The sequence below is a fragment of the Solanum stenotomum genome, chromosome 3 (assembly GCF_019186545.1).
Source record: "Solanum stenotomum isolate F172 chromosome 3, ASM1918654v1, whole genome shotgun sequence".
Taxonomy (NCBI): domain Eukaryota; kingdom Viridiplantae; phylum Streptophyta; class Magnoliopsida; order Solanales; family Solanaceae; genus Solanum; species Solanum stenotomum.
Genome location: NC_064284.1, coordinates 15245289 through 15266527, shown reverse-complemented (window position 1 = coordinate 15266527; position 21239 = coordinate 15245289). Strand labels below are relative to the sequence as shown.

At 35.9% G+C, this 21239-nt stretch overlaps 2 protein-coding genes across 2 annotated transcripts; one reads left to right on the top strand and one right to left on the bottom strand.

Moving 5' to 3' along the window:
* On the top strand, nt 1–12454 carry LOC125858148 (alanine--tRNA ligase-like). The gene is made up of 20 exons (XM_049537837.1): nt 1–431; nt 501–653; nt 1340–1469; nt 1983–2079; nt 2224–2344; nt 3086–3145; nt 4473–4523; nt 4592–4687; nt 5574–5675; nt 6512–6634; nt 9022–9165; nt 9278–9349; nt 9444–9519; nt 9615–9757; nt 9840–9948; nt 10036–10223; nt 11394–11483; nt 11563–11745; nt 11840–12019; nt 12246–12454. Exons 1-20 carry the CDS (start codon nt 300–302, stop codon nt 12315–12317), a joined length of 2322 nt encoding a protein of 773 aa, XP_049393794.1. The 5' UTR covers nt 1–299; the 3' UTR covers nt 12318–12454.
* A 1436-nt stretch (nt 12455–13890) lies between these two features.
* On the bottom strand, nt 13891–19397 carry LOC125860180 (uncharacterized). The gene is made up of 2 exons (XM_049540078.1): nt 18820–19397; nt 13891–14693 (listed from the first exon to the last, which is right to left on the bottom strand). Exons 1-2 carry the CDS (start codon nt 19260–19262, stop codon nt 14048–14050), a joined length of 1089 nt encoding a protein of 362 aa, XP_049396035.1. The 5' UTR covers nt 19263–19397; the 3' UTR covers nt 13891–14047.
* Between the last annotated feature and the right edge of the window lie 1842 nt (nt 19398–21239).

Here is a 21239-nt window from a genome sequence, read left to right as displayed (position 1 = left end):
TAATCATTGAGTTGTGGAATTTGAAATAACTAATTCCCTCATTTAAAAAAAAAGAAAAAAAAGAAGCAACTCAAATTTCTACAAGTTGTATTTGTCATATGAATTAGATGTTTTTAAAGGTATTGAGTAATTGATGTACAATAACCATTGTTCTTAAGGAACACTTTCAACCACCGAGAATTGTCTTCCAGTATGTTGACATGAGAACTTCATTTCTTGTTCAAACGATTTTATTACTTTGAGCTAAGTTCAGATTATTTCATAACACTTTGCTCTTTGAGTAGGACAACTTTTGGGAGATGGGTGATACTGGACCTTGCGGACCCTGCACCGAAATACACTTTGATAGAATCGGGAATCGTGATGCTGCATCATTTGTTAATAATGATGATCCCACTGTGATTGAGATATGGAACCTTGTCTTTATTCAGGTACTATTATCTCCAAAGTTTTTGTTTCTCATTGGAAAGCTTTGTTTAACTCTTGTTTGTCTTTTGCAGTTTAACAGGGAAGCTGATGGTTCTTTGAAACCCCTTCCAGCTAAGCATGTTGATACTGGAATGGGTTTTGAAAGACTAACCTCTATCCTCCAGAACAAGATGAGCAATTATGATACTGACGTGTTCTTACCCATATTTGATGCTATACAAAAGGTAATATGAACATGTTATTTTTTGGAAATTCAATTTTACTGATTTGCAATTATCTTGAGCCACCCGGCATATACATTTCCTCGTTGCTTTGGGCTAAACTAAAAAAGGACTATTTCAATGATGTCCTTCCATGAATTCGCCCATTTAAGTCACGACTGAAGTTATTCTAATTCCTCTGTGTTGAGTTTTACTGAAAATATGTTATTTCTCGTGCAAATAGGACTTTTTGTGATTCAGTGTCCCTGAAATAAATACATATTCAAGTAATGCTTTAAAGAAAATTCTAAAAGTTTGTAAAGTCTCTACATATATTTTGGAAATGACGTGTAACCACTTTAAAGTGGCTGATACATTATTTTCTATAGTATTTTACTTTTTATTTTCAAAATTAGCTTAAACAGAAATTTTGTATCTAGGTGAATTTTCTGTAAAATAATGGCTACTTGCAAGAGCACTCAACTTCTAGTTAAGAGGTTGGGATTCGATTCATGAAGGGAGCAAAGTGGGGAAGAGCCTCCGTTGACTCTTTGGCTGGTGGTTTTGGAGGGCTGGGGTTTACCAGATTAGAAAAAAAAAACCTCGTCCTAAACTGACTGGTCCTGAGCCTGAATTGTGTTACTGAAATTTTCGTTTTGCTATACTTATCTATTTTATTCTCCTAAATTGATATTTCAATCTTCTAATAGGCAACTGGAGCTCGTCCGTACTCTGGCAAAGTTGGAGCTGATGACGTGGACAATATTGATATGGCCTATAGAGTTGTTGCTGACCACATTCGAACTCTGTCTTTTGCCATTGCTGATGGTTCTTGCCCAGGTAGATTCTTGTTAGTCTGGTCCATGAGCTAGTGCTTAGGTTTTTTCAAAATCGTTCCTCTCCTGTTTTGGTTGACCCCCCTACATTAGTACTATGTTATGGTGTTAAAAGTATTGATTACTTGTAAAGTTTTTAGGTGTGATAAGATTCATTATATGTATGATCTTATTGGTGTTCGTTTTCTTGTGGAGATTCAAATCTTGTATAATGAATTTGCAGTCATTTTTTGTTATAAGATGGATTGTATTTTACAGTTTGTGACTGTGTGAATTTGTTGTCTAATACTTCTCCTATTTCCTTCACCTGCTGTTACTTGTAACCTACACGTTCTGTTATAATGATGTGCATCCATTTTAATCTGAAATTTCGGTTCTATGACTTTCCGTGCTTGGTAGAGAAGCATGGATTCTAGTATTTCCAAGGAGGTTCTGACAGTGTACGACGTTTTAGGCCAAATAGCAGTGTCTGGTTTTTTCTTTGGTAAATCTGATGTTCACATTTCTTGTTTTGCAGGGAATGAAGGCCGTGAATATGTCCTCAGACGCATTCTACGTCGAGCAGTGCGCTATGGTACAGAGGTTCTGAAAGCGCAACAAGGATTTTTCAGTAGGTATGCGAAAGTACTTCGAAATTTGCCAGGCTCATTATATTTTTTTGGCCTACAAAATGGGTTTATTTGATATTTAGCAGTTTTTTGCTATATCCACCTCAGAGCTCAATATATTATTTACACTCTGCTTTATGTTACGAGTAGCCTTGTGAAGGTGGTGGTAGAAGTTATGGGTGATGTCTTCCCAGAGCTGAAGCAACGTGAGGCACATATTAGAGATATCATTGCTGATGAAGAAACTAGCTTTGGAAGGACATTGCTTCATGTAAGATTCTTTGTAATATAAGAAAGGAATCAAGTCCAGAAATTCTGTAATTTGCATTCTGTATATCAACTGTCCAAAACAGTCATTGAGCCTGTAGATGCTGTCTTCTTGTATTGGCAATTCCTTGTTGATTTTCTCTTTTCTGAGATAATTGAAGTATGCAGATAATTATTCTTAATAGCTAATTGAGGAAAATCATACATAATACTAACTCCATGACAAACAATTTGCTAATAGGATTGAGTTGCTGTGCTATTGTCATTGATACTGATGGAACACTTCTCTGCATATTGATAACTGTATAGGTGATGGCTTAATACTAAACCAAAGAAATATAATTGGCATTCGACTGAAATTTGTAACGATCTTATGAGCGGCCTTTCCTGGGGAATATCAATTCTGAAGAACTATTTTCTTTCTGTTTCAAACTTGTTTCACCTGTGTTCTCAGAGGAATGCACCAAAGAGTTAATGTCATTGCTGTGTTGACATATGTGATGGCATTGTTAAGCTACCTGTCTTCTTCACATCTAAACCTTTTCTTGTCTATGTGCTCAGCTTAATGATATGTTTCTCTCTTACGACTGTATTTGACAAAATCGGGTGGTAAATGCTATACATTACTTCTAATGGAGCGGTTCTTGCTCCTTGTTTGCTCCCAATTGGGGGAGAATGATTACTTATTTTGCTCTTGTTTTGTCTTCTAATTGTTTTCTCTTTTCTATGCAACTTCTTTCTTCAGGGAATCGAGAAATTTAAGAAGGCAGCTCAAGAAGTTCAAGGGAAGCAATTTAGTGGTCAGGCAAGCATACTGTCCATATACAACTTGTGATGAAGAAATCAGCCAAATTCCTTCTAATTCAATATCTTATGTGTCCTCTTAATTTATACTTGATTGTCAGTTCATCTCAAACCCCAGTTAATGTCCAGTGCCTCTAATTCAAATTGATTTGGGTTGTGTTGTATTTAGTGTGGTACATGTGGAACCATATTTTCTCTTCTTTTTTTGATTTTTCTTGAATAGAAATAGACAGAAGTTATACTGATGGGAATAGCTGTAGGTCTGATGGTACTTTGCATGGAACATAAGTTATTAAGGAAGCCCCCTTGGTATAGAAAACCATTGATCTAGAAGGAAATGTGGACATTCAATTGAAACTAATGAGTAAAATTTTCAGCTTGTTATACGACCTTTGCTGGCATTTCAGGTGCGGAATGTCGTACATATTAGTTTGTATAGGTTACATGCAGTTTCACAACCATGTCTGTTATTATAACATAGAAGTAATGAAGTTAAACTTCTGTTATTTCCTCAAGACCTTGGAAGACAAACAGGAAGTGAGTTGTGATCAAGAAAAATACTAATGTGCAGTATTATGGCATCAGTTTGGATTGTATTGAAGACTTAAATTGGGTCAAATGGTCATCCATAAGGATTTGGCAGAATCATGGTGTTGAAATTTATCAACTGCATTTCCAATGAAATCGGGAATATTTTGTATATAGCACCTAAAACTTTTTAATCAATAAGATACTAGTATTTGATTTCACAAGTAAAGATGTTTATATTTAGCTCATGGCTAGTTACTAATGCATGAGATAGACATTAAATGCTGTCATTCTATCAATATGATTCAATTTGTAGATTTTCTTCTCTTTTCTTGTATTCTGCTTTACATACCTTATGGTCTTCATAAAACAATATTTCCTACTTTAAAGGTCTTATCTTTTTAATTTTTTCTTCACGTGTATTTGGCTGCATATTGCTCATTTTCTGTGTGTGCTTACACATTCACCTTTTGAGCAGAGGCCTATGATATGACACCTTTAGCACCCTTATAAAGATTGAATTTCAATTTTCATAAAATAAATACTCTCCCAAAGAAATAGAAAAATGGGCAGTCTTAACTGCAAGCAAATAGATGGAATGTTGTTATTAGTCAGTTTTCAAGTGATTGATTTCAACTTATCAAATTTAGTCCAGTACCTGTGCAATTCTTTTTCTTCTTTAGATATTCATTATTGTACCTTTCATGCACTTCAAAAACCAACTTTCTTTTGTTAGCTCTGGACGACTTGGTATCTCATCTGTCTTTGATTCTTCTTCTTACTTCTCTTGTGATGTGCAGGAGGCATTTGTCTTGTGGGACACTTATGGATTTCCATTAGATTTGACCCAGGTAAATAGTGCTCCAACCGGTTAATTCATATCTCAGTGATGAAAACAAATTAAACCTTTTTGTCTCAGTTAATGGCAGAGGAACGAGGCTTGGTGGTTGATGTTGATGGTTTTAATGTTGCTATGGATGCTGCCAGGGAAAGATCAAGAAATGCTCAGAGCAAGGTTCTCTTTCTTGCTTTTGTTTTGTCATCTCTCCCCAACTAGGTTAATTTCCGCTTTGCTGTTTGAGCTGTTAGGAAGTGTTTCATCTAGGCACATATAGTTTTCTTGGGGCATTTTAAGCTTGAATAGTTATGAAATTCTGAATAGTGAGGGCTGAAGAAATTAATTGACGCCAGAGATGTTTCTTATGTTCACCAATTTGGGGCCATGTCAAGATTGAGTATTTTCTCCGGAAAATAATTAGTTCCTTGGGAAATTAAGTTTACTAGTATTAACAAAATATTAGTAAGTTAGAGGCTTAAGCTTCCACCTAAAGGTGTGGCCTAGTGATCAATGAAGTGCGTGCAAACCTTGGAGATCAGGGTTTTAATGTCAGTAAATTTAAATATATTTGGTGATTTCTTCCCATGTGTCCAAGTCTTGCTGGTTATTTGGTTCTTATGATGATGGGAGGAAGCAGATGCCTGAATAGATATTTGAGGTACACACAAGCTAGAGCAGAACCCACTGTCGTAAAAAAAGCTTAAAAGCTACGCAAATGGATGAATTTGACATGGACATGTTCCCAATGGAATGAAGCCTCATAGCCCACTTAAGAGTTGAGGTGACATGCCATGTATAGTATGGTAGATTGAGTTACCATGGAAAAGGTGCCTGTTCTTTGTACACTGGGAATAAGTAGTGGAAATGTTGTTTTTTAGAATGGCTGTGGACGTAAATAGGTTACAGCTGAAAAGCACCTTATGAAGTGAGGTGCTAGATTGTACTCATCTTTCCAGGTTGCATCAGTAGTTGTCATCAGTCAAGTATTATCTTATGAATTTTACCTTCACAAGTTAATAATATATGCTTACACCTCGTTATGTTTTGAACCTATACTTGACAGAATGCTGGTGGTGCAATTGCCATGGATGCTGACGCTACTGCTGCATTGCACAAGAAAGGGGTCGCTGCAACAAATGATATTTTCAAGTTCACTTGGTCTCAGGTTGCTGATTCGTCTTCCTTATAAAACTAGCAGCTTCTTGAATTTGTTGCTTGCTTCAATGGTTATATGTTGTTTGGATTTCATCTGCGTTGAATAACAATTTCTCAAGCCAAGGACAAAACCTTCTTGTCCTTTCCCTAAGTTAACAAACTAGTCACTCTTACCCTTTTCATTAACCATGTTTTCATCATTGCTCAATTATTCATTAAAATTTGTTCTCTCTGCTTGGATTTCCTGCCTATTTATCTTTCTGACTTGTAGTCTGATATGTTTTCCTTTACTTTTTTGTTTTATTTTCTCCTAACCTAAATGGCTAGTCTCAGCTGCTGTAAAATTATACTATCATTATTTAAGGTGTGTTTGGTATGGAGTGAAAGTGTTTTCCAATTTTTCCGTGTTTGGCTTGTCAAAATATTTTGGAAAACATTTTTTCTAGGAAACCAAGTTCCTTAAAAAGGAAGAAAATGACTTCCCTGGTGGGAGTTGGGATAACAAGTTTCATAGTGGCATTCCCAGCTTATTTTCTCTCCCCACTCCCCAACGGCCCCCAACCCTCACCCCTTGACCATCCCAACCCCCGCCACCCCCAAACTCCCATCCGCACAATGTTTTCCTAGATTACATATAAATGCTCTTGGGACAATATATTTTTTTGCTTACATATAAACACTAGAAAATAAGTAAGAATTCATTTATTTTCCACATTTATTTTCCAAGGAAACATTTTTCTAGTACCAAACACTTGGTGCTCACATTAGAGTTTTACTTCTGAAATTTTGTTGAGATGGTAACAAAGTGCTCACATCAGAGTTTTACTTCTGAATTTCTTAATTCAGGATCACGAGAGTGAGATAAAAGCTATCTACACTGGAAGTGAGTTCTTGGAAAGTGCAGCAGCTGGGGATGAAGTTGGTATTATTCTTGAGAGCACCAGTTTCTATGCTGAACAAGGTGGTCAGGTAAAAACTTTCTTTGGTATCTTGGTTAGAAAAATGTTAAATAATGATACGTGTACTCTACTTCAAATTATTGCTGGAAGGACACTAAAATAGCAATATTGTTATTATCAATAATCTGTATGAGGACTAGAGGAGGGTGTAGCCCAAGTTTTTGTAATGTTGTGGTCAAAGGGTCTATGGTATTTAATATCTGTATCCCCCCTCCCCCAATCCACCCCACCCACCCACACCCACATAAATTAACCTGAACAACAATGCTTTATAGAGGGGTGACCTCTATAGTGCAACTTCAGTATAGTAAAGAGTAGAGACTCATTAATGCCTACATATGTAGAGATAACTCTGAAGTTGCACTGTAGAGATAATTTGATGCGAAGCTCCAGTGATGAACATTTGCTAATTGTTCACTTAAGGGGAAAGTGTTTCTTGGGAAATATTTAGGGAAGTATCAAACAAAAGTAATTCTCTCGAATGTCCCCAGTGTTTAGTCTAATGGTAAAATCGCAACATTCTCTTGAATGCCCCCAGGGTTTAGTCTAATGGTAAAATCGCAACAAATGATGTGGTTGGTTAGGCGCAAGTCAGGTGTTAGAGCCCTGCTGAGGACGAAGGCCTTGTATTTATGTGGAGAGAGGTAGAGGAATAGGCCGGCCCCGTATCCACCAAGTTTTTGACACTAAGGGATTTCTCGGTTATCTGAAGAAAGACAGAAAAAATGACTCAAATTCCCATTTTTGATTTGCCACTTTGGAGGGTTTCACTTTTGAAGCCCAGGAACCAGATAGAATCTTATGGGGTAGCTCAAAGGAAAGAAAGTTCACAGTCAAAGAAGGTTACAAGTTTGTGTTCTCAGAATGGTGTGCTTGAGGACAAGCCATGAAAATATGTCTGGAGAACCAATTGCCACTCAGAATGTCCTGATTCACCTGGACAGCCCTTAGGGAAGCGGCATTACCTCAAGACAACCTCTGCAAGAGGAAAATTGCCCTAGTTAAAAGATGCTATATGTGCCACCAAAATTTTGAGTGTCAACCATTTCTCACTGCCTACTGGTTCTGGAATTTCTTCCTTTCTTTCTTTAGACTAACTTGGAGTATGCCTGGTCCATCAAGAAAGCGTATGCTCGCTGGATTTTTTGGTGAGTTGACAAACCCAGCAAGAAGGTCTGGGAAATGATTCCTGCACTTATTTTTTGGGTTGTTAGAAGTGAAAGAAACAGCCAGGTGTTTTGAATGGGATCAACTCCAGGACACTCCCTGAAAACTATAGCCAGGTGTTTTGAATGGGATCAACTCCAGGACACTCCCTGAAAACTATAGCTTTTTGTAATGGAGTCTAACATGTTTATGCTCCAAAAGCCAGGAGGCTTTTGGTTTTCAACTGGGAACCTTCTAGTTGGTTTTATTTTAATAACATCTTACACCTGGCTAACATGTTTATGCTCCAAAAGCCAGGTGTTTTGAATGTGATCAACTCCAGGGCACTCCCTGAAAACTATAGCTTTTTGTAATGGAGGCTAACATGTTTATGCTCCAAAAGTCTCTTGGCTTTTGCTTTTCAACTGGGAACCTTCTAGTTGGCTTTATTTTAATGACAACATCTTACACCTGGCGAACATGTTTATGCTCCAAAAGCCAGGTGTTTTGAATGGGATCAACTCCAGGACACTCCCTGAAAACTATAGCTTTTTGTAATGGAGGCCAACATGTTTATGCTCCAAAAGCCTCCTGGCTTTTGGTTTTCAACTGGGAACCTTCTAGTTGGCTTTATTTTAATGACATCATCTTACTTCATCTGGGAAAAATTCTCCTTTTTGATTTGCGGCTTCTTTTAATCCTCACTTTCCACTTGTTTGGAGATGGAGAGGTTCAACCAATATAGTAGCCCCTCCCTCGTCTGTCGTGAAATCTAATTGATATCTCCTATCATATTTTCTTTTTTTCTCGTCAATCAAATGTAGCATGCGAAGTTATGGATGGTGACAATGTGAGGATTTCACGTTCTTCAGAAACTTGAGGAATCACTTTCTGTTTCCCTCGAGCGTAACCTTAATGGTAGTTTTGTTCCTTGCTGCATAAAAGATAGATGATCTTTAAATAGTTTATTTCTGTTGTGTACTTTCTTGTTGAAAGCCTATACGCTTCGTCTAAATGAGAAATTAACATGTAGGCTAGTAAATACTTCCATTTGTCAAGTTTTTTGCTTCTTTCCACTACAGTGCTGTAATTTCAGAAATGTGAAGCTTATGGAACATGAACTTATCAACAAGAAAAGTTATAGATTGTGAAGAGGAAACTCTGGTTGCATGTAGCACTTTTTTTCTCCTTATGTCATGTTGTACTCTACTTTCCTGATGCTGATAAAGCTATTTGACTATTTGGATACAGATATACTACACTGGTTCACTGGAAAGCCCCAGTGGCGCTTTTCAAGTTTGTAATGTTCAAATTTATGGAGGATTCATTCTTCATATTGGATCTTTCAGTGGACAGGCACACAAGTTCTCTGTTGGTGATAAAGTAATTTGTAAGGTGACACTTTTTTCTGCTTGGCCTTCCACAACCATATGATGCAAGCTTTCAGATTTGTTTTACCTCTTTTTACTTACATTATTGGGTTTGATTCCTTTGATGGACTGAGTAGGTTGACTATAACAGGCGTACATTGATTGCTCCCAATCATACATGCACTCACATGTTAAATTTCGCCTTAAAGGTACTTCCTCTAGCAGAAAATAAAGAGATTCAGGTTCCAGCATCTCCATACTTTCTAGAGCTGATTATCTGATAATGTTATTGAACTAATGCAGGAAGTACTAGGTGACCATATTGACCAGAAAGGTTCCATTGTTCTTCCTGAAAAATTGAGATTTGACTTCTCTCACGGTAAGCCCTTTTTTTGTGTGGCTGTTTCTGTTGTTGTGGGTGTGCTGGTGTGCTTCTTTCTATGAAGAATGATAATGTTCTAATGACTTGAACAGGGAAGCCGGTAAAGCCAGAGGAGCTAAGAAAAATTGAATCCATTGTCAATGAGCAAATTAAGTCTGAATTGGATGTATACTCAAAGGAGGCAAAGCTGTCTGATGCTAAGAGTATAAAAGGTCTTCGAGCTGTCTTTGGTGAAGTAAGGCCTTCACAATTTCACCCGTCTTTGTTGTCTGTTCAGACATTTAAATGTTCTTACTTTTTTCCTGGTGGAGTTATAGGTGTATCCAGATCCTGTGCGGATTGTGTCAATTGGTCAGAAAGTGGAGGACCTTCTTGCTAATCCAGAAAATGAAGAATGGTCATCCTATTCTGCTGAGCTGTGTGGTGGTATTTTTCTTTTATCCTCTAATGCTATTTATGGGCGTACATTTATGAATTATGATCTGTTCCTATGACTAATTTATGGATACTTAGGAACACACATTTCTAATACAAGAGAAGCTAAGGCATTTGCTCTGATGTCTGAGGAGGGAATTGCCAAGGGAATCCGAAGGGTTACTGCTGTCACAACTTATCGTGCTTTTGAGGCCACTGATTTGGCATCCTCACTTGAACAGAAAGTAAATGAAGCATTCCAGACTGATGAAAGCTTGCTGGAAGAGGTTAGTATTTGCGTAGCCCACTCTTTTTGAGCCTGTAAAATCTGAGTACTATTTGGTTTCTTTCCTTACCAGGAATTAAAATTCTTTTATTTGATAAAAGCAGGTGTTAGAATCATTTAACTTCCCTGAAAAATGTGCATCCAAGTGAAACAACCTGTAGAGTAATCATTGAGGATTAGAGTTGTTGAAGTGGATTTTTTTGGTCTTGATGATTTGAAGTGAAAATTGAATGGTAATAGCGGCTAACACTAACTACTAATTCTTACAAAAAGTAGTGCTATGAAGTCCTTGATACAATAATTTGAATTCACTCATTGGCTAACTATAGCTTACAGAGCCAACCTTCTACAAGTCTTAACATCAAACTCCTACATACGTCAGTGCTAAGCCAACTCAATTGGTTCTGATGCTTATGTCATGGAAGTATCATCATTCCTTAAGATTGTGCATCTATTTAGGTGAGACTAGATGTTTGTCCTAATTTTATTAAAGTTCCATAATTCACAACTTTACCTGGCCTGATGATAATTATATTTATGTACTTACCAAATTGTACTTTCACATTGTACAGTGTTTCTTCCCCTTAGTTGTTATATTCTGTGAGGGTGTATTCCTGTTTTTGTTTCCTGGTGGAGAGGGAATAAGATATTGGACTGCTTTCTATCTTTTTTTTGTTTCATAATGCTCTCGAGGAAATGTGCTCCTAGTAACCATGTTTCTTTTATTCTGTCATTTACTTCTTAAATTTGATCCCCTGCACTGTTCTCCCTAGTAAATGATTCGTTCATTCAGCAGTTATGCAACATAGTTATGTATCTTCTTTAATTAACCACTCATATCGAACTAAAAGAAAACTAGCTATAGAACTGCATGTCTTCTTTGTTTCATTGAACACTGAAGTATAGAACTTAATGTGGCAAGCTGTTGGTAAGATTTACTTTATTCCAGTCATATATTTCTTTTAATTTCTCCCCTGCGCTGCATCTTCCTTGTTAGGATGTCGTGGAGCTGGATAGTTTCTGGCTAATCTATTCCAGCCAAGTATCTTTTGTTCTTTAATCTTGGTCAATCAACTTGATCCAAGGCTCTTTCAATCTTGGCTGATCCTTTTCTTACTGCTACTATTGTTTCCTTATCTGATGAATTCATACATCAACTTCTTAATTTCAGAAAGTAACTTCTTTGAATGCTACCGCGGAGAGGGCACAAATTCCCACTGTTATGAAAACTGATCTCAAGGCCAAGCTCTCAGTCCTCCAGGTATGTATTGTTTCTGTTGTGGCCGAAGTTGAAGGAAATTGCTTAGGAAAGAAAACTAATATGCTGATGATTTCTTCAGAATCAAGTTATAAAGGCCAAAAAGAAGATAGCTGCAGAGAATATACAAAAAGCCGTTAGAGCTGCCTCAGAAATGGCTGAAGCTGCAGCTTCTGGTGGAAAAGCATACTGCATCTTGCAGATTGGCGTGGGTTTGGACACTGCTGCAGTCCGTGAAGCAGTTGTCAAAGTCATGGAGCAGAAGGTTATTTGCCCATACCTGCTAAACTTGTGCTCGTATTCTCCTCTAAAATTTGTAATTTATATAAAAATCACTGACTGTTTAATTGTCTGAACAGGGTATGGCAGTTCTGGTATTCAGCAAAGATGAAGCTGCAAACAAAGTTTTAGTCTGTGCTGGTGTACCTGAGAAAGGTGACAAGTGCCAGCAGTTGAATGTTAAAGATTGGTTGAATGCAGCTTTGAAGCCCTTGGGAGGTAAGGGTGGAGGAGGAAAAGGTGGTCTCGCCCAAGGCCAGGTTTGTACTCAATTTTGACTTATCTTCATCTCTGCTTAACTTCATGCACACTGCACAAAGCAGGTTTCATTTAAAAACTGATATGTTACTACTTGTGATGGTTGCGTTGCATACATCTCAAGTTTTTTGTCAAACTTGACATTCATCTTTTGCCTTAATGGCTTGCGTTGCTTATACATTGCTTGTTACTATTCTATTCATGATGGTTAAATTTCTTTCCTTTCAGGCAACTGATATATCAAAAGTTGACGAGGCAATGGATGTTGCAGCATCATTTGCAGCTATGAAATTAAATTGATGAGTAAGGCCAGTATGTCATTGCAGTGTTCAATGGCCGAGGCTGATGCAACTATTCTAAGCAATATTGATTGATCAAGATTTTCAATGGGTCGTGGAGGCTGTCTCAGAGCTAACTTCCATCTTATACAACTGTGGGGTCATTTATGTTGCTTTCTGTGAGCTAACTTTTTACATACAGAAAGTAAAGGAAAAGATTTATATTGAAGTTACCTGCTTATTGCATACTGCATAATTGTTATACACGAGAACGATGAAAGTAGAAAGATTTTCCTGTTGTGATAGTGCATCTGTTAGCTTGTGTTTTCTGATTACAACTAGTATTTCGTTGAATTGGGGTATGGAATGGGTTAATGGCATTTTGTAGATGTAAAAAGAAAGACGTGCTGCATATACACAAAACCTCTTGTGAAAGAGAAATTATGCAAACATATAAGTAAACGAAATTGTAGCTCAAGTATGCGAATTCAGATACAATGAGCAAGTCGAACTTTGACAGTTTAAACTCCGATTGTTGGTTCCGATGTACACCAGAATTTGAATTCACAAGACGAGTGACGGACAAAGTAACCTCAATAAAATGCAGTCTGAAGTTATGTTCTTCAACACTTTCAATTTGGTCATTTTAGAGAATTAAGAGTGTAAGGAATGCAAATTAGTTTCCATGCATACTATAGTGTACGAAACGCAACAAAACAGTTGTTTCACTACTTGGCAGGTTTACGTTATAGTGGAGTAGAAAAATCAATTAATCTCACAAAATAATGGTTCTCCATCCAACCCAAAAGACGATTTATTAGAGTCGTACATAATTTTCCATCCAACTTGATGACACAATTAAAGATACGTCATGATAATTCACTTCACAATCAAGTTAATATAATGGAGAGAGACTCTGCAGATGGCTACAACCAGAGAACAGCCAGCCAGAGATGCAGCTCCGGGCAGAAAGACATTGCACTGCTGAAACCCGTGAAGGTGTTGTCAAGAGTCATGGAGAGGAATGTTTCCTTGCTGCTCATATTCATTCATCTTTTAAGCTTGTGTTCTTGAATAATTAACCTGTGTTTTCAGGGACATGACTTTCACTGGCTGAACAGCAAAACAACAATTCTGGTAATTATACAAAAGAATCTGCAAAAAGAGCTTTGGTCTGTGCAGGTGTAGGGATAAAAAGGAAAGAGTGGTTGAATTTCCATAAAGAAGAAATAGAAGAAAGAGACAAACACTAACGACCCACTCCAAAAAAGATGTGTTTCATTCACTTAGATTCTAAAAACAAGAAAACACCATGCAGGTCAAATCGTTCTTGCACCACGGATGTCAAACTGGTTAATTACGTTATTGACAAAGTAATGACTGTCAAGGAAAGGGGAGAAGCATGCGGGTGCTTCAACGGATGTGAAAATCTTTACAGTAGAACAGTCTTCGTGACTGATATGACCAGATATGGCATTGGTATGGCATTTTCACCAGAAATGCAGCTTTGGCATAGCTGGATATCAGGAGTGATATCATTTTTCCTGTAGATTACAGAAAGACATAACTCATTTCCAGTGTACGCACAATAAAACTATCTTCAGTAGTCCTAATCTTAATAGGTGAGCTTCTACCAACTTTCAAGTGTAGAATCAGTAACAGAATGCACCAAAGTATATGGTGGGCTAAACTTTGACACAAATATTCACTTTTCACATGGAAAATGCCAAACACTGATAGGTCTTATATGATTCATCTTGTGTTCAGATCCAACTCCCCACCTCCACGCCACTCACTCTGAGTACCTACATCTCCATTATCAGTTTCTTCATCATTCAAAAAGTCCTCCGATGGTTCCTTTTCGTCTTTATGTCCATTGTTGCCCCAACCGTTGATCATTTCATCAGGGCTAACTTCCTGTCCGTGCTCACCAACATCATTACCCATTTGAATATTGCTCCCCCTAGGCCCGAGTGCACTAGCTCGTATTGGCGCTCGGTTCATCATCTCAGCACGAGCTTGTGATTCAGCACGGGCTTGTTCTGCATGAACAAGAGCTGCCATTTGCAAATTAGGATCATGAGTCTCTCGACCCATCTTTTGCCTGGCCTCCATCTCTGTTTTCAGTTCAAGCAGGATTCTCCTCTCTTCTTGCAACAGTGACTGCTCTAACATGAGTTTCTCCTCCGTCCGGAATTCTCCAACATCTCTCTTGCGGGAAATTATATTAAATGCAAGCACTTGTTTCTCAAATGTTGCAGTAAACTCTGCAACTTTCACAGCAATGTTGTGATCCCACTGCTGTGAACGAGAAAGCATTTGGCCACTAGTGTCTGAATCAAGGATCTTATCATCCTCCTCTGCTTCATAGTCTGCCACCACATGGTAAGGCAGAAGCCTAAAAAAAATGACACACGGAAAAAGTCTGAAGTCAATACCATCGGCGAGATGCCTTCTATATTAACTTTTCTGATAGGTATCCACATACTAATTCCAGCAAAATAAAAAGAATGGTATAAAGTATAAACATCAACAGAATATACATTTATACAACAATGTGCAACATGGGATCTAGTCAGTCAAGAGTAGCTTTTGGCAACCAATAAAGCTGGCTATAGAGAGATTCTCATGGCCCTGCCTACTTCTATGAACTGGAGCCAAGAAAATGTAACTATATGCAGATGTTCTTTTTATAAGTCACAAAACCATCTCTCATAAAACAAAAGTTTGGACTTTGGAGTTCCTTTTTCATGATACCACTCCTCAGAAGTGTGATCTCAGCTAGAAATACTAGACTTTCTAATTGTGTATTGTTACTTCATTTTTAGTGTAAAGAAAACCATATAAAGGAAGCTGAAACTCTATTAGAATTCCTACAAGCCTGTAAGAAGAAAAAGGCCACACTTTTGTTGTTGCAATTAATAAATATGGCTCCCGCACAAAGGTTGTGCTGATGATTAATATACTTTTACCTTTCTCAAAAATATAACTAGACTTTCTAACAAAAAGAGAGGAGTTGGTGTTCTTTGATTCAATAATCATTGTTGAGTCATTGCAATGTTTACCATTGGGAGATAAAGCTGTGAATGGCAAGCATTAGACAAACCATTCTATCGTGAACTTATATTGAAAAGGAAAAAAACAACGCCGAAACACTAAAAATTCAAATTATTAAAAAATTAAGACATCTCTCTGTCAAATCTTTATTTTATGACCATGAAATCCGTTTGAACCAACCCTTAGGACCATCTGCAGCCTTCCAAACTCAGGGGTAACGGCCACCACCTCCCTTTTCCACTTAAATACTAGGCTTAGTTCGCATAGCACAAGACTCATATTGGTGACCTAAGTCATAAGTCCCTCAACCTTTGTCAAAGCCCTCGAGCCCATCGTTCCATCAAATAAAAGAATCCTTTTAAACAGTTGTCTATACTATCTCCCCTAAAAGGAGGAGATAGAGAACGGAGGATAGAATAACAAAAAGAAGAGTAAGAGCTCTGCTTCTTTATTGCAATTACATCATGTATGAAGAGAAAGACAGCTGAGAATGTTCAAAGTTAAAAACAGGTTTTCAAGCAATTTACATACTTTTAAGAAGTGACAAAAACTCATGTATTTCCATGGCTTGTCTAGAAGTAAGAAACAATTAAGACCTATTTATATTTCCTCTGGACAGCTCATGAAAAAAGAAAGAGAGCACTACACGAAAGTATGTTAAATACATCCTTTTATGCCAATTAAAGCTTGAAACTACTATAAATAGGTGCAAAGATGTTGTATATTATACAGTCATCAAAGGGAGTTCAGTGATTCTTCTGCTACATAGTGAATATTTAGGAGTATTTAAAGGGTTCAGCATGTACTTCTCGATGACTCTAGTTGATAAATTTTTTTCCCGGAAGAAGTAATATATTTTATATAAAAAGAGTACCCCTCAGCACAAAGACTATGCTAAGTGAAACATACTCACAGGAACCCCCAAAAGATAAAAAAGCCTATTCCCGGACAGGTTACAGTGACCCAATAATGTCAATTGCAGAATCTACATCTTCCGCAAAGGGCCTCTTTACACCAAAAAAATACAATTCCATTTTAAAAAAAACACTTGACCTTGTTAAAAATAGAGAAAATGATCAAAATGGTCCCTAATATATGAGGGTTACTTTATTTTGATCCTTAATATATTTCACATGATTCATATGGTCCTTAATGTATTATAAAAGGTACTCAGTTTGGTCCTTTGCCCTAAAAGTAACAAATCCATCAGTTAAATTTAACGTTGGGGCCCACGAAAAAATAAAAATACCAAAAGCTCCGTTTCTCCTTCATTCTCTACGTCTTCCCATCAGAAGCTCTGTTTCAGAGAGTTTGTGCGTTTTTTTTTTTTTTACCTTAGCCATCAAAAGGATCCCTCTTCCACTTTTAAAAATATTACTTCTCAAAAGTATGGTTCAGATAATTGAGTTCTACTTTTGATAAACATTGAAGGACTGAGTTCATCTTGTTTTATATAAATTGTGAATTCGTTTTTAAAATGCCTTCAACATGAAATTTGCTTGGTTGATGCTTCATCAACCCCTTATGACAAATTTAAGCTGAAAAATGTTGCCTCAACACACAGGGACACAGGGTCTGTTAAAAAAAAATTGTGGCGAACACATATACAATTGGTTCTCTCACTAGAGACATTAACAATTCTAAATATAGGATCAAATCTTATAATATCAATAACAATGTAAAAAAATAAACTAATTTTCTAACTTAATACTAATAAATATAATTTTTTTTAGAAATCCTAATTTTGGATTAGGGCTAATAAACAGTGGGAACAGAAGATGGGTGGAGGAGGGACTGAAGTGGAGAGCAACGGCTGGCTGGTGGACGAGCGGGGGGGTGTCGATTGCCTAGAACATTATAATCGCCGGAGAAGAGAGAAGGGAGAAGAATTAGACCAAGTTTTTCAGCTATGCCTGATGAAGGAGAAGGGAGCTTTTGGTATTTTATTTTTGAGTGGGCCCGCCGTTAAATTTAACTTATGGATTTGTTACTTTTAGGGCAAAGGACCAAATTGAGTACCTTTTATAATACATTAAGGACCATATGAATCATGTGGAATATATCAAGGATCAATTTAAAACAACCCTCATACATTAGGGACCATTTTGATCATTTTCTCTTAAAAATACCACAAATGAACACAGCCAACAGGCAGGTTTGTAAGTGCCATACTCCACTTGATGAGGTGACATAGAGGGTGTTTGGATTGGTTTAAAAGTTAGTCAAACCTACTTTTAAGTCAGTTTTTGACTTCTAGAAGTGTTTGGCAATTATAAAAAAAACTTAAAATAAGTAAAAAATGACTTAAAATTAGGAAGTGTTTGGCAAGTTAAAAATAACTTAAAATAAGTTTAAAATGACTTAAAATAAGTTAAAAACCAAAAGTAGGCCTCCCCTTCTTTTTATTTTTTGGATTTAAAAGTCATTTAAGTTTGACTTCGTATTTTTCACTTAAAAGCTACTTTTTTTAAGTCAATCCAAACAGGCTCATAGTCTAACTATAATGAATCCTCTGAATATTAATATAGGGATTGATATAGCCAATAACTAATCTGGGAGTGAGTCGTGATTATTTTTTTGGAACCACGGGCTCCAACTTCTCACATTATTATCTCTTTTTCGGGGGATTCATAAATAGATCAAAACATATGCCTTTTTTCGACTCGTGACTAATAAAAATACTAGGGCACTTCAAAGGGCCATGCAAGCTACTCTTCTTGGATCTTCTTACTAAACAGTACAAATCACTTATTTAGCATAGTGTGCATACCAATAGTAACATACACGACATATAAATTACATCTGCTACAGTATAACAAGACATAACCATAAACGGATATACGGATACTACAAATTCTTTACAATGTAACTGCAATATATTCCTAAACAAAAGCATACCTGCTCCACAATTGGATATTTGCTCATATGAAGAACAAGGACTCTAAGCACAGATGGAAGCATGCACTGTTGTTTTAGAACCTATCCCTAATTGCATATTGAAGTTCAAATGGTACAAGTACATGTGAATGGAATATGAAAATACCTACTCACATCTTTGCCTTGTCCTACCCCTATAATATTTTTTTTCTCAATATTTATAAGCATGAGGATGAATTTGGAAGCCTTCAACCTCCCATAGATCAGCTAAAAATACAGAAGTTGTACAAATAGACGTTTTGAATAACATGAGAAAAGAAAAAAATACTACAACAACATACCCAGTGTATCCCACTGAGAACAGAAAAACATAGATGTCCAAAAATGCAGTAAAACCATGTTTTTTTCTACCAAAAAAGCTATTTTTCACTCCGAATTACTCCCAAAAAATCAAAAACAACTTCAATTTGTATTCACGCCAAACATAACTATATCATTTTTCACTTTGAAAACAAAAACTACTTTTTTCATCTACTCAAAAGTCATTTCTAATCTACGAAAATTAATCGTAAGAGGCCAGAAGAAAGAACCTTTCGCAAGCGTCTTCAAGAGAAGTGAAAGGTCGCTTAAAGTCAGGATGGCAGACTCGCCAAGCGTCGTGGTAAGCCATCTGGAGCTCCACCCGGTTCGATTCCGGGGCAACCCGTGTCAACTTCTGCTGCTGTTGTTGTTGGGTAGTACCCGGGTTTTGTTGATTGGGGATCTGGCTTGACGGGTTATTACTAGAGCTAGGGTTAGGGTTAGGGTTTGGATTCGGGTTCTGTGATTGAAGAGGGGTAAGGGGACGATGAAGGAGCTGCTGAGGACGGAGATGAACATCAATGTTCGAAGGGAATCGAGCCATGGCATCCTGTTGTTGCTGCTGTTTCTGGCGCTGAAACTGCTGCAATAAGAGTAGCTGCTGCTGCTGCTGTTGTTGTTGCTGTTGCATCATTAGCTGCTGCTGTTGAGCCAAGGCCTTCGCTTCATCCATTTTTGAAATTATCAGTCGGATCAAACCCTAATCTTCTTGATAATACCTGAATTCTTCATCAATGGCGCTGCTTAATAGCACCAGGGTCGGAGGAGGATTCAATTTACATGTAACGGTTCGCTAATTATTCCTTGCTAACACTAGTAGAGTATTATAATATTAATATTATCAACCACGAGACAAAAAGATTGCTATATAAGGACATTTAATTCGAAATCGAAGGTTCGATATTAAAATAATTTCAAAGATTTTCGTTGATTTTGTTAGTTGTCTACAAACAATTCAAATATCTCTATACTTTTAAAATAGATTAGAATCAAATAGCATAATTTGAAACACTCTTTTCTACTATATTTGGAAAAGAGTTTAATTGTATAGATAATGATTTAGAATATTTGTCATTTTAAAAAATTAAGATAAAATAATTTTTATTTTTATTTTACTTTTTTAAATAAAAAATAATAAGTACACTAAAAGGTTAAAGGGATAAAAGAAAAAAGGATATTAAATTGTGTGATTGAATAGTAAATAAGAACAATTTAGTTAACTTGTAAATTTTGTTAGGGCATTGCTTGCTGAGCGATAAAAAAAACTTATTTTGATAAGCACTTTTTACATACAGATTTTTTTTTTTTAAAAAAAAAACATTTTCGAGAAAAAATAATTTGTGTTAGGATAATTCATTCATAAAATATTTTTCTCAATATTTGATTAGCATATTGTATTTGTCTTCATTTTAGAAAGTGTTTTTCGAATGTTAAATTACGAAAAAAGGATCAAGTATCAAACACATTTACTATTAGACTTATTTTATAACAAGAAATTATTATATATATTTATTAGAAAATATTTTAATTAAAGTTGTATTTTTATTTAATTAGTATAGAAAATACATATTAAAAATCTTAATTATAGAACACATAATTTTAATAAGAATCACTAACACTCTGTTTGGATCATTATTACCCATTGTTTCATAATGTATTGTATTGTATTGTACTGTACTGTATGGTAGATACAATGTTTGCCTAGACTGTATTGTTTGTTACTGTTTAATAACATTTTTATTGTTTGGTTTGACTGTATCGTACTGCATTGTAATTTATAAATTTACTAAAATATCCTTAATTATTATAGGGTAGTAGGTTTGACTAGAATTAAATAATATAAGGTAAAGGGTAAAATAGTACTATGAAATATTATGTAAAGATATAATTGGAAAAAGAAATTAAGTAACAACGGGAACACACCAAATCGGTTGTACCGTAAAATGGGGATTTTCACTGTTACGTAACAACAAAATTTAATAATACAATACAATACATTTAAATAACAATCAAAACAAACATTGTAGGTATAGTAACAATACAATACAATACAATACAATGGATAACAATGATCCAAACAGAGTGTAAAGGTTAACAAGGTGAAAGAAAAAAGGATACTAAATTGAGTGATTGAATAATAAATAAGAACAATTTAGTTAAATTGTAAATTTTGATAGGGCATTGTTTGGCTAAGCGATTAAAAAAGCTTATTTTGATAAGCACTTTTTACATACAGATTTTTTTAAAAAATCGAGAAAAAATAATTTGTGTTTGGATAATTCATTCATAAAATGTTTTTCTCAATATTTGATTAGCATATTGTATTTGTCTTCATTTTAGAAAGTGTTTTTCGAATGTTAAATTACGAAAAAAAGAACAAGTATCAATCACATTTATTATTAGACTTATTTTATAACAAGAAATCATTTTATATATTTATTATAAAATATTTAAATTAAAGTTGTATTTTTATTTAATTAGTATAGAAAATACATATAAAAAATCTTAATTATAGAACACATTAAAAAACATCATCATTAAATATGTTAAAAACCTCAAGCAATATAAATTAAAATTTAATTATAGAAGTTTCATCCATAGAATCTTTAGTTACAAGTCCACTACACACAAAGGCGGAGCCAAGATTAAG

Coding starts and splice junctions, on each gene's coding strand:
- LOC125858148 (XM_049537837.1), top strand. CDS start 300: ATGGGTGATACTGGACCTTGCGGACCCTGCACCGAAATACACTTTGAT. Junction 432..500: donor GGAACCTTGTCTTTATTCAG/GTACTATTATCT, acceptor TGTCTTTTGCAG/TTTAACAGGGAAGCTGATGG. Junction 654..1,339: donor TATTTGATGCTATACAAAAG/GTAATATGAACA, acceptor ATCTTCTAATAG/GCAACTGGAGCTCGTCCGTA.
- LOC125860180 (XM_049540078.1), bottom strand. CDS start 19,262: ATGGATGAAGCGAAGGCCTTGGCTCAACAGCAGCAGCTAATGATGCAA. Junction 14,694..18,819: donor CTTGAAGACGCTTGCGAAAG/GTTCTTTCTTCT, acceptor CATTTTTTTTAG/GCTTCTGCCTTACCATGTGG.